The 20,362-nt window shown below is 46.3% G+C and overlaps 1 protein-coding gene across 6 annotated transcripts in view; it reads left to right on the top strand.

The window, feature by feature from the left end:
- The first annotated feature begins 497 nt into the window (after window positions 1–497).
- The window catches only part of ATXN7L1 (ataxin 7 like 1), a 248,244-nt gene continuing 228,379 nt past the window's right edge, over window positions 498–20,362 (top strand). For 4 of the 6 annotated variants that reach the window (XM_023250261.2, XM_023250262.2, XM_023250263.2 and 1 more), the window contains exons 1-2: window positions 498–718; window positions 1,242–1,310. In XM_023250261.2, the coding sequence (XP_023106029.2) occupies window positions 538–718; window positions 1,242–1,310 (250 nt within the window). In that variant the 5' untranslated portion in view covers window positions 498–537. The remainder of the gene's footprint in view (window positions 719–1,241; window positions 1,311–20,362) is intronic. The other 2 variants (XM_023250264.2, XM_023250265.2) reach the window with 1 other exon arrangement.

Below are 20,362 nucleotides of genomic sequence, written 5' to 3' on the forward strand. Positions count from 1 at the left end.
CTCACGGTGGACCACAGGGAGCCGGCGAGGGAAGGACACGCTGGAAGGACTGCATGCAAAAACTTTCCGTCTTCTGGCGGCCACTCCGCGGAAAAGACCACCCCGCCTACGGCCCGGGTCGTGCCTCTCCCGGCTCGCACCCCCGCCCCGCTCGCCCCGGCCCCTCCGATCCGGGCTCGGGACGCCGGGCGCAGGCGGTGGCGGCGGCGGCGGCGGCGGCGCCGCAGCAGCTCGGCGCCCGCGCGCGCTGCAGCCTCGGGCCCCGGCACGCGGCGCTGGCCCGGCGCGCGGCCCCTCCCCCGGCGGGCGGGCCGGCAGGCGGCGGGCGGGCGGGCGCGCGGCGAGCTGCAGGCGCCTCTCTGCTGCCTCTGGCGGCCGCGCACCGCCGGGCCGAGCCCTGCCGGCCCCGGGCGCCGAGCGCCGGCTCCGGCTCCTCCCCCTCGCTCGCTCTCCCCTCCTCCGCCGCCTCTCCGCTCCCTCCTCCCGTCCCTCCCTCCCTCCCCCTTTCAGAGCACTCAATGTCGGAACGTTCCGAAGATGACGTCGGAGCGTTCTCGAATCCCGTGTCTCTCGGCTGCTGCTGCCGAAGGAACAGGGAAAAAGCAACAAGAAGGAAGAGCAATGGCGACACTGGATCGCAAAGTGCCCAGTCCGGAGGCGTTTCTGGGCAAACCCTGGTCCTCCTGGATCGACGCCGCCAAATTACACTGCTCCGACAGTAAGAACCCCACCGCCTCCTCCTCCTTTTATTATCCTGTAACCTTTCCATTCACCTAGAGCCACTGGGAAAAAGTGTGTGTGTGAGAGAGAGAGTGGCCCCCGGTGTCCTCCATGCTTCTCCCTCTCTCTCTAAATAAATACACACAGAGACAGATCATCAATGCACAGAGAGAGGCCCTGCTGCCAGGGCTGTCTGTCTGTCTGTCTGTGCCCGGCTCCCCGTGGCAGCCCGCGGGGTGGGCTTTCACAGCCCCACGGTGTATCTGTTTAAAAGGCTACTCTGTTGCTGGTTGCATAGTTTTTTTTGGTACCTATCTGGGCCAGGTAGATGGCAATCCGGACTTGGGAGAAAATGTTGCATTGTCAGTTTTTGAAAGATTTTCATGTACAGTATTTATATCGATCTGTTTGCAAATAAACACTCTCCCTGCCCCCCTTGACTTTGGCTTTTTCCCCCCTTTTTGATCTTTTTTTTTTCTTTCCTCATTCTCTTTTTTTTTCCTTTTCTTTTTCATCTGCAGATGTAGATTTAGAAGAGGCTGGAAAAGAGGGTGGAAAAAGCAGGGAGGTTATGAGGCTTAATAAAGAAGGTAAGTGGAGCTACTGGCATTTTAGTGTTAGCATGTGTGGCACAATCTTCACAGGATTTCGACTATAATGTGAATTGTTCTGCTGGGTACAGAGTGACTAAGGCTTGTCAAAAATCGAGCACGCCCAGGTGACTACTGCTTCATGTTAACTTCTTTCAAAGTATAAATACAACTGGGGGGGGGGGAGGGGGGAGACTGTGGAAGGCAGAAGTTTACAGCACTTTAGTTGAGGTCCACGTTTGGACCTTCTGATGCAGATCTGCCATTCACCTTTGGAGCATCACTGCCAAATGATGGGGGGCGGGGGGGGGGTGTTGAAATCTCTGAAATGAGGAGCAGGGCTCCCCTCGCCGGCATCCCAGCCTTCCTTATAGGTAAATACAGAACAATTTAATGAGCCCCACATGGTCATTGGCTCCAGCCGCCACTTCTCCACTTTCCACTGGAAACCATTGTACACGGCAAACCTTTGCAGCAAGTTATGTTTGGCCCACTTTGTGTGTGGTCACAGATTGTTACGTGGCCAGCAGGGTTCGGGACATCTGTGTGTGCAGCCCCCAGCCGGTCGCCCATCTCTGTGTCCCCAGCGTGGAAATACAGTACCTGAAATGGGACACAGTGAGTAGATAGGTCATCCCAGACTGAGGCAGGGGAGGGGAGCCACAGCCTGCTGGAACTGGGCATCAAACACACATGGTCGTCATAAATAAATCATATCCTGTTCGCGTTTGCGGGCCTGCCATATGTAACTCTGGCCTATTCACATGGAGCGACTCCAGAGGCCACTTTCTGCCGAACAAATGGATGGGTTCATTTGAATTGTGATTTACTAACTGGGTGTCTTGTAAACATGGTTGGCTGGAATTGGGGTGGGAGGAAGGCGTGAGGGGGCAGAAGAGGTTGGTGGGAAGTGTGGAAGGAGTTCAGCCATAACTAGGCCGTGGGAGCATTGCTCATCCAAAACGAATGGAGGAAAGACTCCAAAGAATGGTCTCCCTCATAAACCAGGATATCGCCCTGTAAGGCAGTTAAAACCTACTTGGAAAGACAGACCTCATTTTGTGGATCAACACCTAAGACAGTCGGTTTTCTGTGGCCAGTGATCTCCTGACCATCCAGGGAGAGGAAAATTTGTGCTTTAGAAAAAATAGCATGGAGGTTAAAATGCATGCATATTCAAGGACAGTTCTTTAGCATAGTGTTCCTGCTAATTAAGCACTTTGGGAACGAAACCTTATTCAAAAGATGCTTGCCTCTAAACATCTTAGTGTGATCTTGCCATGTGTCTTTAGGACATGCAAGGGAGTGATGTCGAGTGGACTTACAAGTGGCAGCTTATTTGTGCTAAACGCCCATGTATGTTGACAATGGAAAGTATCACTAGGGATTGTTTTTCTTTATGAACTCTGGAAATCTTTAAGAGCTTATGGGACTCAGTGTTCAGGCCCCTGGCAATGCCAAGGTTTTCGCAGAAGAAGACGAGGTTGTGAAACCTTAAAGTTGAACAGAGGTCGTGGTAGGGCACCCATTGGCACCTCTCAGGCCTGGGTGATAGATTGTGACCATAGCACACAAAACTCATATTCTGCACCCTCCTCCCTGCTTCTGTTTTCAAAAGACTCTTGCTCTCAGATGCTCTTCGCCTTGTGAGAAATAGATTTTTTAAAGGAAAAATGAAAAGCTCTACTCTCCTCAGAAGTCACAAGTGGTACATCCTGGTTATTATAGCCTTTGTCCTGTAAAGGTACAAAGATTTAGCTCCTAATTATATGCGTTTGCATTAAGGGCACCCACTGTTCAGTGTAACGTGCAATTGCTGAGTTCACCGAATAGCCATGTATGGGCTGAAATCTCTTTGTTCGTGGGCCTGGAGGAGCAGGCTTGGGTTAGCAATCCCTGAAGGTCTCCCTGGTATGTGCATATAGTTTTCTTTACAGGGAGAGTATACAGCACTAAATACCTGTTCCCCCGTGGTGAGGAATTTAAGGGTCGAGCTGGGACTCCTTGTCGGGATGTTTGGTTGCGGGGATCTCCAGAAACACTGGTTGCATTAGTCTTGCCATGGGCCTTCTTGTTGGAGTCCCCACGTGGGTGGCTTCAAGGTGGACATGTGTTTGTGGATGGGTCTCCAGGACACAAAGGGGCTTCAATGTGATCGTGTCTATCTATGTGTGTGAAACACACACATTGACCATGACACTATTGGTAGGAAGCAAGTCTTGAAAAGAAGTTTGGGCTTTAATGGCTGTGAGTGAATAAAAGAAAGGGTAGGAATTCTAACTGAGAAATGAAGGGGCATGATCCACTTTTTAATGTGATGTTTTAAATTGTGGTAAAAAATTTTAACATAAAATTTACCATTTTAACCCACTTCCAAAAGTACAATCTGGGGATACCAAGTACATTTACAATGTTGTACAGCCATCATCACTGGACATTTTCTGAATTTTTCATCATCCCAACCAGATACCCTGTACCCATTATACAATAGCTCTCCCTCCGCCCTCTGGTAACCTCTGGTCTATCTCCTGTCTCTATTATGAAGTTGCCTATTTTAGATTCTCTCTCTCTCCCTCTCCCACCCCTCTATCTCTCCCTCCCCATCTCTCATTTCACTTAGCATAACATTTTCATCGTTCATCCACGCCGTAGCATGTGTTGGAATTTCATTCCTTTTTAGGGCTAAATAATATTCCATCGTGTGCATGTTTTATTTATCCAGCCACCTGTTGATGGACGTTGGGCTCGTTTCCACCTTTTAGCTGTAGTGAATAATGCTGCTGTGAATATTGTCACCATGTGATATGTTTTGTAGACTAAGCTCAGGGAGGAGAGTTAGCCTGGAAATGCAAAAGAAGAAACATAGTATCGCCTTCTGCTTGTGTCTGGCCACAGCTTCAGAAGACCCAGGAAGGACTTGCAGTGGTTTTGAATAACCTGATTATTGGAATATACTTCCTTCTTCATTCCTCTTTCACCTTTTTTGGCTTCCATTCACCTGTATCAGTGTGAAATGTTAACGCTTCAGAATTTCTGTAAGGAATTCTTCACATTAATGTTATTTCATCTAAAGTTAGCTAAAAGCACAGTTGACAGGAATTTGGCAAACATTTTTCCACCTTGCCAGATCAACACCTGGGTTCGGATGGTGTGCTGACCCGTGCTTGAACATGGTTGCATGGGGTTATGCGGAGGGCAGCCGGAGCGCCAAAGGAGCCCGAGAGAGGGCTTTGGGTGATCTTCCTACAGTTCCCCTATATGACCTTGGGAACATAGGTCGTATATGACCTTCCCTTCCCTGGGCCCCTTCTCTCACTTATAAAGTAAGGGAGTGGGATTAAACATTCGCCCAAGATCCCTTTGAGACTGCTGAACCTGACTTTTCCTACTGAATGTACTTCTATTTGAAATGGAGGCATGCCAGACAGGCTGTTTTTTAAGAAACAACAACAAAAAACGAAGCCTTCCCGTTAAAAATATCTGAAACTACTACACAGTGGGTCTGTCTTCTCATTGTATCTTCTCCTGGTGGTAAACATCACTGTCTTTCATAAACAAGCATATTCTGTGAATAGATTGTAAATGCCATGTGGTCTTGAGGACTCTGAGAAAACTGAGGGTCTGAATTCAAAACCCAGGGATGTGTGTTGCCTAAAGGGGAGAGTAAGTTGGCTTCAATCAGTGTGGACCAATGAGGCACTGAGATTCCTTAAGAGGAGGGGTCCCAGGAATCTTATTAGCCTAATCTAAGATGTGAAATTCAGCTAGGATAGAAAATTCCAAGAAAGGCTATTCATCTAGTTAACCTTTTAAAATAATCTTCTCTCTAGCTTCGGAGATTTATCTGAAGACTTTTTTTCCAGCTAATTGGGGAAAAGTGCTGTGATGGAGAAGGATGGTCTTCTTTTCTCATTGTCTCACCTGAACTTTTTTTAAGCTTGTCAATTCCTAACTAAGGAACGGGGTGCATGTGGTGCATAAGTGCCCCGAACTCTATACAATGGAGATAGTAACAGGGTTGTGAGGATTGACTGAGATATTACAAAAGGACCCAGCACATAGTAAGTGCTTACTGTTTGCCTTTGTCCTTTTTTTTTAACTGTTATAATGATTATGCTTATCATTTATTAATGAAGCTATTTCTAGAAAACTTTATTATTATGATTAACTTGGATTTTTAACTAACCAGTGACAAATGGAAGAGAGATTACTGTATCAGAAATTTCATTTTCATTGTAAACCAGGTTATCATAATTTTATAAAGCTAGTGATAAAAAAAAAGATTTCTGTGACATCCATGTATTTAATGGTGCACAGTGGATACGTAGTTTGATAAGTTTTTATCAAGAGGTAGAAAAAATATTTAGGCAGGTTTGGGCCTGAGGCTAAGAAGTGTTTACAGAGTTCTGAGGACAGGTGAGATGTAAACAATAATTTAGAAAATGATCGATAAGTTGTTTTATCTGGTCACTGAGACAAGAAAGTCCTCAATAGATCCTTGTTTGGGCCTTTTGGAAGCCTATGCTTGTTACTTTGGGCATTTGTGTTTTCATGTACCCAGATGTTTTGCTCTGATGGAGGTACACTTGTGGAACGCTTCCAATGTGAAAGGTGCTCAGGGTCCTGTAAGACCTTGCCCTGATGGTGAGACTTTGCTGCTCTCCTGAGATGCTGGCAGAGTTGGGGGGAACACTCTGCAGAAGCAGGGAGCATGGGAACATGTTCAGTTCAGGTTTAGGAGTCTTGCCGTTGTGGCAAATTGGAGGGAAGGATGGCAAGTGACCTGGTAAGAGTGAAGTGTTCCTGGACTCCGAGCCAGGGACCCAGCGACAGGTGGTGGAGATTTATGGGAAAGTGCGGACAGCTCCCCTTTGTCATTATACAGACACCTCCGTATCTATGCTAATAGGAGATGGGGAGAGACCAAGTCCACAGATTACACAGATAAACCTCATTTTTGCCATTAATTTCAACTTCCTTCTCCATTAAGCCTACCTGCCTCCTCTTTTGCTAACAAGCAGCAACAATTTGTTGGCTTTGGCATTTCATTATCATCTCTCTCATCTCGCCCAGCCCCAGCATTTGGGATGAAAGGACAGGCGAGACAGAGGGGCCTCCAGGTGGTAGCGAGGAAAGCTGGGAAGGAGAAGAAGGGCTTGGAGAGTGAATTAGCTTTGGAGTTGCCCCCAACTGATGGGGTAGAGGGGGTTCCAGGACCAAGACCGCGAAGCAGAGAGAACGTGTTTCCAAAGCCATCTAGTTCTGAAAATATAAAGCATCTAAAATGAGTACCTCTTTATTTTTTTATCTTCTATTTTTTATTTGAGAGAGAGAAAGAGTGCGTGCAAGCAGGGGAGAGGGGCAGAGGGAGAGGGAAAGAATCTTAAGCAGGCTCCACGCCCAGCACAGAGCCCGACACAGGGCTTGATTCCACGGCCGTGAGCCGAAATCAAGAGTCCGACGTTTAACTGACTGGGAGCCACCCAGGCGCCTCATAAAATGAGTATCCATTACACATACAAGCATTTCCATGTGCCTGTGTCTTCATGTGGACTCTGGCTCCTTTCAAAACAGGAAGTCAGACAGGGTGGGCACACTTTGAAATGCTGTATGTGAATTTGGCTTCTACGCACAGTTCCCTGTGCTGGGTTCTCATCGGATATCATTCTACATGAATAATTTTTTTTTTTAGTTTCAAGAAGATGTAGACTTTTATACATACCCACACTCATTTAAACGCTTCTTGTTTTCTTTAATAATGTTCGTGGGTTACGAAATTCAAGAAGGTGTGCAGTGAAAAGGAAGCCTCCCTCCTCCCCCTGTCCCCAGTTGCTTCCAGTAGATACGCATACGTTTTTCCTTCTCGCTTACCCAACACAGATGCTAGCATACTATAGGGACTGCCTGGTGTCTTGCCATATCCATTCATCTTACAGAGCGGTCCTTATCAGTGCATACAGAGCTACCGCATTCTCTTTTGGGTGTGCCCATGTGATGGCATCATAACTTAAGCCTCTGAGTGTCCTGCTTAGCTTGGTCTGCGTCGTGCATTTGAGACCGAGTGTGCTGTCACAGTGTGCCGGCACCGGACGAGGCCTGGGGATACGGCAATAGAAAAGCACAGCCCCTGCCTCATGGCTCTTCCAACCTAGTGGCAAAGGCAAGTGTGAGAAGTCATGGTGACCGTGGTGAGTGCTCTGATAGGGAAAATCAGGGTGCCATTGAAAGCCATGTTGGAGGGACCTAGCTTACATTAGGGGCTCAGTGAAGGCCTCCCTGAGGAAATTTTATTTACGCTAAAACCTAGAGGATGAATGGAAGTTTCCATGTGCTTCCAGGGCTGGCCAGGGTGGAGTTAAAGGAAGCAACATGCGTGAAGGCCCAAAGTGTGAGAGTGTATAGAATGTTCTAGAAAGAAAAAAGGCTGGCACTAGACTGAAGCTAGCAAAGCAGAGAATAAGAACGAAGTTTCTCAGCTGCGGTACTGCTTCTTCATGGTGGGGACTGTCGCGTGCATTGCAGGATGTTTAGCAGCGTCCCTGGCCTCTACAAGTAGAGTCCAGAGGCTCCTCTCCCAAAAACATCTCTAGACGTTGCCAAAGTTCCCCTGGGCTAGGGCAAAATCACCCTGATGGAGAATTACTGGTGTAAGGTGAGGCTGGAAAAGTAAGAACACAAGAAACGTAGACTGAGGTATTCACAGAAATACTCTGCTACCCTCTGTCTGTGTCTTAGGCCTACATTCCAGGTGAGTCGACCAAACTGAATACTCAGCAGGCGTATACAGACCTGTGACTATCCCCCAGCAATGGGCTACACTTAGGAGGGTCTAAAGAGAGAAGACCCCATCCCTCCCTCAAGAAGCTCTCCTCCCAAGGTTTCCAAGATGACTCCTTCAAACCTTCAGTTCCAATCTGTCCTAAATAGTGACAGTAGTGAGTTCAGGTTCTAATTCTGGGTGGCCCACCCTCCCTCACTGTGGGTAGAGGAGACCCTGAGGTGCTGATTCTGATAATGACGGCGTTTATTATATGGTGGCCCCTGATGTCAAAAGCACCATGATGAAGCATTAAGGATTTCAGTTTATATTTATATTTAAAGTCAGGCTGGAAATACAACTGGCGTTCTGTGCAGTTTGATTACCCATGGGATTTGTCTGCAATGGGGATGCACATGATGGAGAGCAAAGCAGCTGGTTTCAGGATTTCCGTGTTAAGGACTAGAAAATAGGAAGGGCAGAGGAAGTCTGATTCCTGAGGGCTGCTGAGCTGTGCTCCAAGTGGTCTGTGGCATTATTTAGGACCATAAGGGCATGCTCACTCCAGCCAGTGGTTGTCAGGGGCTGGCTGTCTCTGGTCAGAATTGATTTAGAAAAGTGAGGCAGATTCGGTTTCTGCATGGTGTTCTGTGGACGTTGTGTTTATATCCTTTGGGCCAACCTTCCATTCGTGACACTCCGTTTCATTTATGACATAAAGCAGTAGAGGCAGACGCAGTGAGACCCTGTCCCAGTCAACTCCCTTTTACCCAGGGACCCCATGCTCTGAGGTAGCCCACCGTTTACACTGCAAACCAGGATCATTTAGTGACTGCAATAGGAGCGATGCCACCAAGATGGTGACATGGGTCGTTCCTGACCTCACTCCTCCTCACAAGAGCAACTAACAACTATCCGTGGACAAGGCACCACTGGGAGAATCCCAGAACATGGGGGTGAGCTGACGCACCCCCGGCACCACACAGACCAAGACAGACCCCCGTGGAGGGTCAGAGGAGCCCTGCTCCCTGACCGCATTGCCCCCTCCCTCTCCACCAGGCCGATGCAGCACCGCATGGACAGATTGCCTTGAGCCAAGGCTCCACCAGGGAGAAGAGAGCCCTGGGTGAGGGGGACATCCAGCTGCGGGGGGTCCCCACTGCAGTCTCACCTCAACAGGGCAAATCTGTGGGGCCTGACCACTGGGAGTCCAAATGTGACTGCAGTAATCAAATGTAGCCATCATGGAGAGGGAGAAGCTCAGCTGGCGGGTTGGCCTTTTCTCCAGATTGTGGAAACCCAATGTCAAGGACTGACTTCCGTGTCTCTCTGTCCTAAAACTCTTGGTGCAATGTTGTGTCGATGGTGCGCTCTGGCTGATGCTGTTTGGCTGGCTCTCTCTCATTCTCTCCCGTGGCAGAACTCCGATTGGCCACTTCAGCCAAACGGACCTGGCTTGGGACCCTGAGGCACTTGAACTAATGATGACAGTCTGGGAAATCCCTTCCTGCAAGTGGGCTAAGGCTGAGGATCCTTAGCATTCAGGGGCTAGACTTGGCTTGCCCAGTTGCCTCTAAGTAAAGCTGGAATCCCACTGTGAGGAAAGCTTTTGTCTTTATGTAGATGCTTTATCCTTGTACCTGTGGTTTCATAACACAATGCCACTTGCCAATTTTAAAGGATCAGGTGCTTAAAGAAAAAGAAGGAAGCTAATTAAGTACTCACTAGAGCAGGACAAAGTGGTACCAGGTCACCATAGTGGGGAAGATAAAAGTGACTCAGGGACAGGTTCTTTGAGCATGGAAGCAGTTACCAGCCCATCCAGTCTCTGGACCTACATGGGATTCTCTGGCTGGAGTGGAGGAGCTGCCCTGCTTCAACATGCCAGTAGGTCATGGGTACCTGGGGTGGGCATGGAGAGACAGGACACCCAAACTGATGACACTAGCCAGATTATAAAGATGGCTGAGACACATTCGTAGCTTGATCCCATCAGACCAAGGTGGAATCTGGCCCTTTTTAAGAGTATGTTGGGCACGAAAGGGCAGATATTGTGTATTCCACTTACATGAGGTTCCTAGAGTAGTTACATTCAGAGAGACGTGGTAGAATGGTGGTTGCCGGGGGCCGGGAGGTGGGGAACAGGAGAGTTAGTGTTGAATGGGCACAGAGTTCCAATTGGGAAAGATGAGTAAGTTCTGGAGATGGATGGTGGTGACAGTTACAAGACCGTGTGATTATACTTCATGCCTCTGAACTGTACACTTAAAAAATGGTTAAAGTGGCACATTTTATGTTATGTATATGTTAGCACAGAAGTGCTCAGGCGTTGCAGAGTGGCGAGTTTCACGGAGCGTTTTGTAGATCTTGCCTCTGCTGCTTACTAGCTGGGTGGTGAGATACTTCTCTGAACCTCAGTTTTCTCATTTGCAGAAAATAAATGAGGTGCTATCTGGCATCCAGTAGGTACTTAATAATGTAAGCTTTTGTTATGATGATTGCTGCTCTGACCAGGCATTTGGGTCCTCTTCTTTGCGGCCACTTCTAGGCACCAGGCAGCATCCTTACTGCTCCAGCAGAGTGCCTGGGGTTCAGTAGGCACCCTTGGTCAACACTTCGTCCCTGGTTCTTTGAGGACGCCGGGAACAAAATCAAAAGGAGTGGAACCGATGTCCCTGTGCTATTAGTTTTTGAGAGTGAATCTGTTTCAGTAAATCAGTGTGGTCATTCTGGGGACCCTGCATTGAAATCTCTAGGTCCTTAGCATTCCAGGCTGTGGTCATACTGAATCAGAAGGACTAGGAGTAGAGCAAAGAAATGCATTAAAATTTTTTTTAACGTTTATTCATTTTTGAGAGAGAGAGAGAGAGAGAGAGAGAGAGAGAGAGAGAGACAGAGTACAAGCAGGGGAAAGGCAGAGAGAGAGAGAGAGAGAGAGAGAGAGAGAGAGAGAGCGAGAGAGAGAGAGGAAGACACAGAATCCAAAGCAGGCTCCAGGCTCTGAGCTGTCAGCACAGAGCCCAATGCAGTGCTAAAACCTACGAACTGTGAGATCATGGCCTGAGCCAAAGTCAGACGCTCGATCGGCTGAGCCGCCCAGGTGCCCCAGCATTATAAACAGGCTCCCCAGGTGGCTTTGCTGTTTCTCAAACTTTCTGAACCACTGTTTATTAGGTATGAAAAGTGGTTCTCAATCCTATCCACCTTGAGAATCTCTTGAGGAGCTCTTTAAAAACAAAACCACCAAGACCACTCCCAGAGATTCTGACTCCATAGGTCTGGATTAAGGGGTTCTAGGAAGCTGCTTATGTGTCTTTAAAAATAACCATCCTAGGGGCGCCTGGGTGGTGCAGTCGGTTAAGCGTCCGACTTCAGCCAGGTCACGATCTCGCGGTCCGTGAGTTCGAGCCCCGCGTCAGGCTCTGGACTGATGGCTCAGAGCCTGGAGCCTGTTTCCGATTCTGTGTCTCCCTCTCTCTCTGCCCCTCCCCCGTTCATGCTCTGTCTCTCTCTGTCCCAAAAATAAATAAATGTTGAAAAAAAAAAAAAAATAACCATCCTAGCTGACATTTATTGGGCATTGACCAGGGGCCAGGCACAGAGCTCAATGTGCATTTTTTCACGTAATCCTCATGACGACCCTATGAGGCAATTACCAGTATCAACCCCATTTTAAAGACTGGAAACAGGCTCAGAGAGGGTAAGTGATTTACCCAAGGTGATACAGCTGGGAAGTCATAGAACTGGGATTTGAACCCAGAGACAGGCTTATTCCGGAGATCACATTCTTAAGCATTGGGTCACAATATCGCCCCAGGAGCTAGGTTAGGACTAAGAGGCAGGCAGGCACCCAGGACACACATTTAAGGAGGCACTTCTCACCCTAGGACCAGCCCTGCTAGGGAGAACATGTCCCTTTAAGCAGAATGGTTCCCGTTTCCTTCCCCCTCATGTGGGTAAGTGGGTAAGCCTGCCGAAAGGGCCCCAGGGCTCCCCTGTAGTGAACCGCTTTCCTATCCCAGGGCCCCACCTTTAGGGCCTCTGTGGTCGGAGCCCTGGCCTCAGGGAAATCTCAGGAGCTGACTCAAACTGTTCTCTTTTGGGAGAAGGTGTTAGCAAAGATGGTTGCCAGGCAACCCCAGGGCCATCTATCTACCATGGTGATTTCTCTCTTTTTTCCCCCCTTTTGAACATCTTCTAGGCTGCTTTTCGGTTTCTCTGTTGTGAGTGTTTTCATGAAGGGTGCACTCCTTTGGATGATGGAACAGAGATAGCTTTTTAGTACCTGTCACCTTAGAGGTGTCCTTTTGATGGGTGATGTGCCTGCTAAGTGGGTGTGAAAGACCTTTGCTTCCTTAGCCACACTGAAACCCTAGTTGTCACTGGCTCTGAAGGGACTGGAGCAGCTGAGAAAGGCACAGAATGCGTCTCCCACATGAGGCCAGGGCCATGTGATCATGTTTGGTTCCATGACTTTGGATTTCACCTACTCTTCATTAACCACAGCAGTTAGCCTTTTAGACGTGATGACCTGGCTCGTCCTAGACGACCTGTTGTTTCTGCCTCTCTCTGTCTCTGTCTCTGTCTCTCTCTCTCACACACTCTCTCTCTCTGTCAGTGGTTTCAGAGACCGGAAGAACTCTTTATATGTGTTTCTTTTTCAGTGCTGTCCCCTCTCCTGTTTAGTCACCTCATAGTGTAGGGTTTCAGGTGACCTTTGACAGGCCCCAGACCCCTTGGTCTGCCAGCCAACGGTTTGATCCTTCTGGCAGGGGCCGAGAGCTCGTGGGATGAAGCACCTTCCTCACGTGACAGAACCTGCCCAGACTGGCTGGAAAAAAGAGAAACACCAGAAAGTGAAACTGGTCACATTTGGGTGAGGTTGACTCCATTTGGCCTACTCACCAGTGATGGCCCCATTAGCCACATCCCTAGACCCCAGGCTTCTGTTCCCTTCCACTTTGTTCTTGACCTTGACCATTGGGGCCTTCCTCACCATCTTTTGAGAAGCAGGACAAGACTGAGAGAACAGCCATGTTCTCTTCAGGACTCATTCAGATGAGTCCTGCCACCTTCAGAGGCTCAGGCCAAATACTTAATGGCAGAAGACAATTGAAAATAGAGATACCTTCAGTTTTATGTAAACCCAATAAATAGTAACCCAGCCTTAAATAGACTAGGGAGCTATTTTCTTTCCAAATGGAATTATTGGAGATTTCATTAAATAGTAGACTACCCTAGAGCATTTTGGAAATTATACTTTCTTTGCCAAAGTTTTGGTGACGCCCATTTTAATGCATCTTCTGCCGGCTCTGTGTCCTATCTGCTCCCTCCAGGGTCAGCCTAACCCCGCTCCCTACTCACACCACAGAGGTTCCCTCAGTGTGGCAACTCTGGCGTGCCTGCCTCCAGTCCTGGCCTCTTCTCCACAGAGTGCCCAGCTCACTCCTCTAGTGTGCCACACTGGACGGCCTCCCACAGGTGTCCTCACTGCACCCCAAGACTCCCCTAGGCAAGCGCAGACCTTCTTTGTATTTTCCCTTCTCCATTGTCTTCAGAAAAGCCCCCTTCCCTTCCTCCTCCCTTCCCTCTCTCGTCTGAAGAGTGATTCTCTACACCTCTCCATTTCTTTCCACTCTCCCTGCCCCCATCCTAGGCTAGCCTGCCTCATAGCTTACCTAGATTTTTTATAATAGCTGCTTAATTGGTCTCCCTGACTCCATCCTCCTGCATACCACTTCAAAATTAATCTCCTGAAAAGTCTCATTTTATCAGGTTGTTCCTCAAGTGAAAACCTTTCATCATTTCTCCGGCGACTATAGCTAATGCAGTATTCCAGGCCCTCTGTGCCTCACCCCTCCAAATGCCACAGGGGGCTTGCCCCTCACAGCCTTAGACAAGCCATGCTCCTTCCTAGTCCCAGTCTCTGACTCTGTGGGGTCCTCCACTTCTAGATCCTTCCCCTCATGTGAATGCTTCTCATTGTGCACGGCCCAGGCCACATTCTCTCTCTGAGGAAGCCTTCCCCAGCCTCTCAGGCTGCTCAGCCCAGACCTCCACTGGCTGTACTCACCATGTACTTTGGCCTCAAAGTCTTTCACTTCATGGCCATTCCATTGTCTACTAGAGCATTCCATTGTTGCCAGATGAGGCGGGGAGAGACCTTCCCTTTCTTTCCCTCAGATATTTTCAACCAATAGAGTGCTGCGTTTTGGCTATGCATCCAGTTTGTTTTACAGGGACGTGTCTTGATGTACCTGTATTTTCATTTTTTTTTTAAGTTTTTATTTATTTATTTTGGGAAAGACAGAGATAGCACGAGTGGGGAGGGGCAGAGAGAGGGAGAGAGAATCCCAAGCAGGCTCCACACTGCCAGCGCAGAGCCCGATGTGGGGCTCAACCCCACGAAGCCATGAGTTCGTGACCTGAGCAGAAAGTAAGAGTCGGGCACTTAACCAATGAGCCACCCAGATACCCCCTTTCTTTTTCATTTTTTTTAAACTGCAGTTAAATACAAATAACATAAAATTGAATCATCTGAACCATTTTTAAGGATGGTGTTAAGTACATTCACATTGTACAACCACTGTCCAGAGCGCTTGTCATCTTATAAAACTGAAGCTCTATATCCTTTAAATGATGCTCCACCTAGATTTGCACTTTTAAAAGTAGTCTGGAGATGACTTATGAATTTCTTTGATTTTCACCTGATATTTTAAAGTTGTTACGATTCTAAGAATTGGCTGGCCTCCTGAAGTTTCTGTTCCAGTGGATATTTGGAGCGACAATGCAGAAAGGTCAGCTTAGCTCAGCCCAGCTTGGGGTGCTGCAGCCTCAGGGTCCCCCGTGGGTCCCTCCACCAACAGTGAAAATTCAGATGGAAAAGTGCTAGAATTGTGGCACAAAGTCACAGACACCTCTGTGTCTCAGTTCAGATTTGATGTAACCCTAACCTGCACCCTTCTTTCTTTTTTACCCCTCCATCTTATGTTAATAGTCAAATTTTCACATGTATAAAAAAGTTGAGGGGCGTCTGGGTGGCTCAGCAGTCAAGCATCCGACTTGGTTTCGGCTCGGGTCATGATCTCATGGGCTAGTGGGTTCGAGCCCCTGGATCAGGCTCCACACTGACAGCCCAGAGCCTGCTTGGGATTCTCTCTCTCCCTCTCTCTCTGCTCCTCCCCTGCTCCTACCCTTTCTCTTTTAAAATAAAATAAATAAACTTAAAAAAAAATAGCTGACATAATAGGACTATGGTCATGCATATGAACACCACGCAAAGTTAAAAATTATCGCACATTTTATCGTGCTTTCTTATAAAGATATGTATTTCTATACAATTTGAAAATGAGTTGTAGACACTGCGACACTTCCCCTCAAAATATTTATCATGTTGACATACCTTGATTGTGTAACCTTGGGCTACTCACTCACATTCTCAGAGCCTCATGTTATTGTAAATATGTATGTGTGTTTTTGCTGAACCATTTGGAAGTATGTCACAGACAGCATGACACTTTACCCATCAATACTGCAGTGTGTACCTCCTAAAAGTGAAGGCATTCTCCTACATGATCATAATACCGGTGTCACATTCAGAAAACTAATGGTAATCCCCTAATGGCACCCAATCTCCAGTTCATATGCATATCTGCACTATTGTCCTCCCAAAAAGGTTTATAACTACTTTTCTCTTAGCTGCTTTCTTTTTTTAATGTATACAGCCAGATTCTATCAAGGTTCATGCATTATATTCGGTTGTTATGTCTCTTTCATCAGTTTTAATCTAGAACAGCGCCCCCCCCCCAAATGTGTGTGTGTACACCCGTATGTATGTTTATAGGTATATATTTTTGTTTATACATCTATAAAACGTTGCCACTTAAAATGCTTCACATTCTGTCAGAACCCTTCCACGGGGTCATTTATCTTGTTTCTCTGTGCCTTATTTTTCCCTCATCACGGAAGTTAGAGCTGAAGTCTCGGATTTAGCTCAACATTTTGGCAAGAATACATCCCAGGTGATTCTGAGTACTTCATTAAGCATCTCCCAGGGACACAATGTCAGGGCACCCCATTATTAGGTATTGGTCACTTGGTAAGGGGGTGCCCACCTCTCTGCATTGCAAAGCTATTTTCCTGCTTCAATTGGCACGTCATTCTGTAGGTGGTGCTTTGGTACCAAGTGAATGCCCAGTTCCCCAGTAAGAAATTTCTTGGAATTGGCTTGGCATCCATTGATAATCCTTACCTGAATCACTTGCTTCCTTGTTGTAGAATGGTCATTTTCAAATTCTCTCATTTGGATCTACATTTATTGGCTGACATTTTTTTTTATAAAGAAGGCCTGTTTGTTACTTATCAACAAAGGTGAAATTTTAAATTCCTCCTAAAAAGGCCAAGTTTCCCCCTCTCATTACTGATTTTCAGAGTAAGGAGCTGAGCACCCATGATCTAAGCTAAGCAGGAACAAGAACAAGCCTGGGCACACCAGCATTTCAATAGGATGCATGTGTAGTGTGAAAACCTATCATCGATAGGAAATTCTAGATATAGCGAGTTTTACATCAAATGTAGAGTGTGACCACATCTTGGTTGGTAGAGCATGAGTTTTAAAACGTTGAGTAACATTATCCCACACACTCAAAGTGACCCTCTTCTTTGATTTGAGGAAGGAGATAATTACACTTAAAATAATCCTTCTCCCGGGGCTTTTGGTTGGCTCAATAGGTTAAGCGTCCGACTCTTGATTTCAGCTCAGGTCATGGTCTCATGGTTCATGAGTTCGAGCCCCATGTCAGGCTCTGCGCTGGCGGTGTGGTGCCTACTTGGGATTCTGTCTCCCTCTCTCTGCCCCTCCCTACTCACACTGTCTCTGTCTCTCTCAAAATAAAAACATAAAAACTTAAAAAAAAAAAAAGAATCCTTCTCCCACCATTCAGCTAGAGCCCAGAATTTAACCTGGGTCCGGCAAACTGCTAAAGTTAAATTATAATTCGGGATGAATGACAGTCTGTATGTTATGAAGCTAGAGCAGTGCATCCTCTATCACTGATTCACTAGAAAGTGACCAGGTGCCCAGTTGGCACTGGGTTGGGCTCTGTGCAGGATGTAACAGTGGGAAAGCCTTGGTACCTGCCTTCCAGGAACTCTGGACCTTGCTATGCAGTGGGCTGGAAACACCACCTAGAGAGTGAGTGTGAAATGTGGCCTGAGTGCCCAGGAACTCAAGGAAGGAAGATTCCAGTCTGCTGTCTGCACAACCTTTGACCTGCAGGGGCTGTTTGGTTTGTGGTTCTATCTGGAATACTGTGAAGGGTGTGTAATAGGAGTCAAGTTAATGTTTGAAGGATGAGTGAATGAATGAATGAATGAATGCTTCATCACGGATAGGATGTAGACATTGGAGCACTCTACAGGGACAGAACAGCACAAGTAAAGCCCTGGTCAGGATTATGAGTTCCCCAAAAAGTCACTTTTAGGGAAAGGAGTTATGGAGAGCCCTGAGTCTGCCATTAATACTACGGAGAAACAGTTCATAATCTATTCCAGTTGTACACCTACTCCATACCCAACACAGTTCAGTTTTTTATGATGTAGAATTTTCAGGAAATATGGTCCTTTTTGGTTTGGTCATGTTTTGCTTTTTCCATTCAGTGTACTGGGGGAGGGTTTTTCTCTCTTTCATAAACACACACACACACACACACACACACTCACACACCTTTAGGTCCTGCTGCCCAATTAACCTGTAAGTTCTTTCCTATCATAATCAGTGTTGTTCTAGTAAATGTTTTACAACTTACTCTGTAAAGAAATTTGCATGTAGACATATATGTTTATTATACATTTTGCTGATGAGAGGCTGTTTACCATACAACTTACAAATAGTAAACAATTTGGTACTCTTTATTATAAATTTCACAGTCAGTTGATTCTCACAGAATGCTTTTGTTGATTTTTGCCAAACTCTTGGATCCCTGGCCAACCTGAGATTGAAATTGACAAACCAGTGTACCTCCGACATAAGTGTTGGTTGGTATTTTTGTGTAAGTCAGTGGGTAAGATGAAAGTGAAAGAACAAAGACGTATGTTGGAACTTCACTTGATTGTTGGTGACGAGAGTGACTTCCTTGCTGAATTGGATAATAGTTTTCAAGTACTAAGAAAATATGTCCTCATTTTTTGTGCTATGCACAACACAGCTATAGACGTGGTAGACTTTTCAATCTGCATTACTAATATTTTCTCCATCACTTTCTTAAATTTAGATAACCAAAATAATAATAATAATAATAATAATAATAATAATAATGAATCAAGCCCTGATTTGATAGCATTTGATAATTTCCATACTGTAAATTCCCAACATTTCAAGCTATTGCTGAACTCTGAGTTGGGAAGAGATGTGCATCATAACGCTTTTACATAGGATTTCCACCACACAGATACAGTAGATGTAAACAACTTTAAGAACAGCAGTTAGCAACCTATGGCCCATCGTTGAGATCTAGCCTGCCACTGTTTTTTATAAATAAAGTTTTATTGGAACACAGCCACATTCATTAAATTACATATTGTTCTGGTTACGTTTGCCTTTTAGTGACAAAATGGAGTGGCTGAGACAGATGCTGAAGACCTAAAATATTTACTACCTGGCCCTTTCTAAAAAAAGTAGTCAACTCGTGCTGAAAGCCTAGAGAATAGCAAAATGTAGCAAGATAAATAAGAACTGATAAATTTTGAGTATTCTTTTTAAGATCTATAACACATTTAGTTGTAAGCTGTTATCATATAATTTTTAACAATTTAATAATTGGCTCACCATATTCCTGAAAATTTAATAATGAGCTCTAGCACGCCTATACAGGCTGGATTCAGCTCTCCACTGCAACGCTTTGAGGGCCTCCGCTTTTAGTGCCAAAAAAGGAAACTGTCACTAATAGGAAGAAGCAGCTGACAATACCAGATTGGAGGGGGAGCCACAGCAAGAGGATTTGAACTACTTGAAATTGTGGTCTAATTGTCCATAGAAATCAGAAGAAAGCATTTTTGAGGTTAGTTTTCATATAATTTTTTTTTCCTCTTAGGGTCTGGGTTTGTTTTGGTTTTTCAAATGAGTTTTCTTCAGAGCTAATTTAAAAACTCAATACAGCATGCGTTCCTTACCAAATTTTGTGAGCATCTGTCTCGAGCCCATTTAGCCCCTGACAGACGCCCAGCAGCTTCCAGAACTCCCACAGATGTTCTGTGTCCCGAGAAGGGCCGACTTCCTGTTGCCGGCCAGGAGTGAGAGGAGAGGTGGTCCCACCAGTTGCATGGAGCAGGGGTTTTCCTTGCTGCCATTTCCTGCCAGTTGCCTTTGAATGGATTACAGATGGTCAGAGAAAGACTTCTTGGCACAGCGAGGGGACCAGTCTCCAGTGCTTTGTGGGGAAGGATTTATAACAGGATGACGGTTCATGCCTACCCAGAACGGGCCTGGCTGCTGAGGCCTTACTGAAAAACCCAGCTGCCTGTGGGGATGGGGTCTGTGGGTGGAGGGGGTGGGCAGGGGGAAGGGGATGTTTACATCTATGTGGCACCTCTCATCCAGTGGGGTCTCAAACTGTCTGTCCCGTGTCCAAAGGGGTTGGGCTCCTATGGAGATGTGAGCACCTGGGAATTAGATATTGAGGTAATGTTCTGGATGTGTCAAGCTCTTTGGGGAAGTATAATAAATCCTCATTTCTTTTCAAAGTGAGGGAAAGGAAGGTGTGCTATTTCCTTTTTTTTTTTTTAAGCCACAGTATAGAGCACATTTAACTGTTAAATTTTTAAAGATATACATTATATTTACTATTTTAACGATTTTTTTGTTTTATTTTTATTTATTTTGAGAGAGAGAGCAGGCGAGGCAGGGGCAAGTAGAGAGAGAGAGAATCCCAAGCAGGTTCCGCATGGTCAGCACAGAGCCCCACACGGGGCTCAAACTCATGAACCACAAGATCATGACCTGAGCCAAAACAAAGAATCTGGTGTTTAACCAACTGAGTCACCCAGGTGCCCCATACTATTTTAACCATTTTAAAGGGTTCAATTCAGTGGACAGTGTTGTGTAACTATTACCACTAGCCATCTCCAGAAGTTTTCCATCATCCCAGACAGAAACTCTACACCCATTGAACAATAACTCCCCATTCTTCCCTCCCCTTAGCCCTGGTAACCTCTACTCTCTGAATTTTCTTAATCTAGGAAAGTGGACTCATACAGTATTTATCCTTTTGTGACTGGCTTATTTTCTGTACTATAATGT

This window comes from Felis catus, chromosome A2, assembly GCF_018350175.1.
Source record: "Felis catus isolate Fca126 chromosome A2, F.catus_Fca126_mat1.0, whole genome shotgun sequence".
Classification (NCBI taxonomy): Eukaryota; Metazoa; Chordata; class Mammalia; order Carnivora; family Felidae; genus Felis; species Felis catus.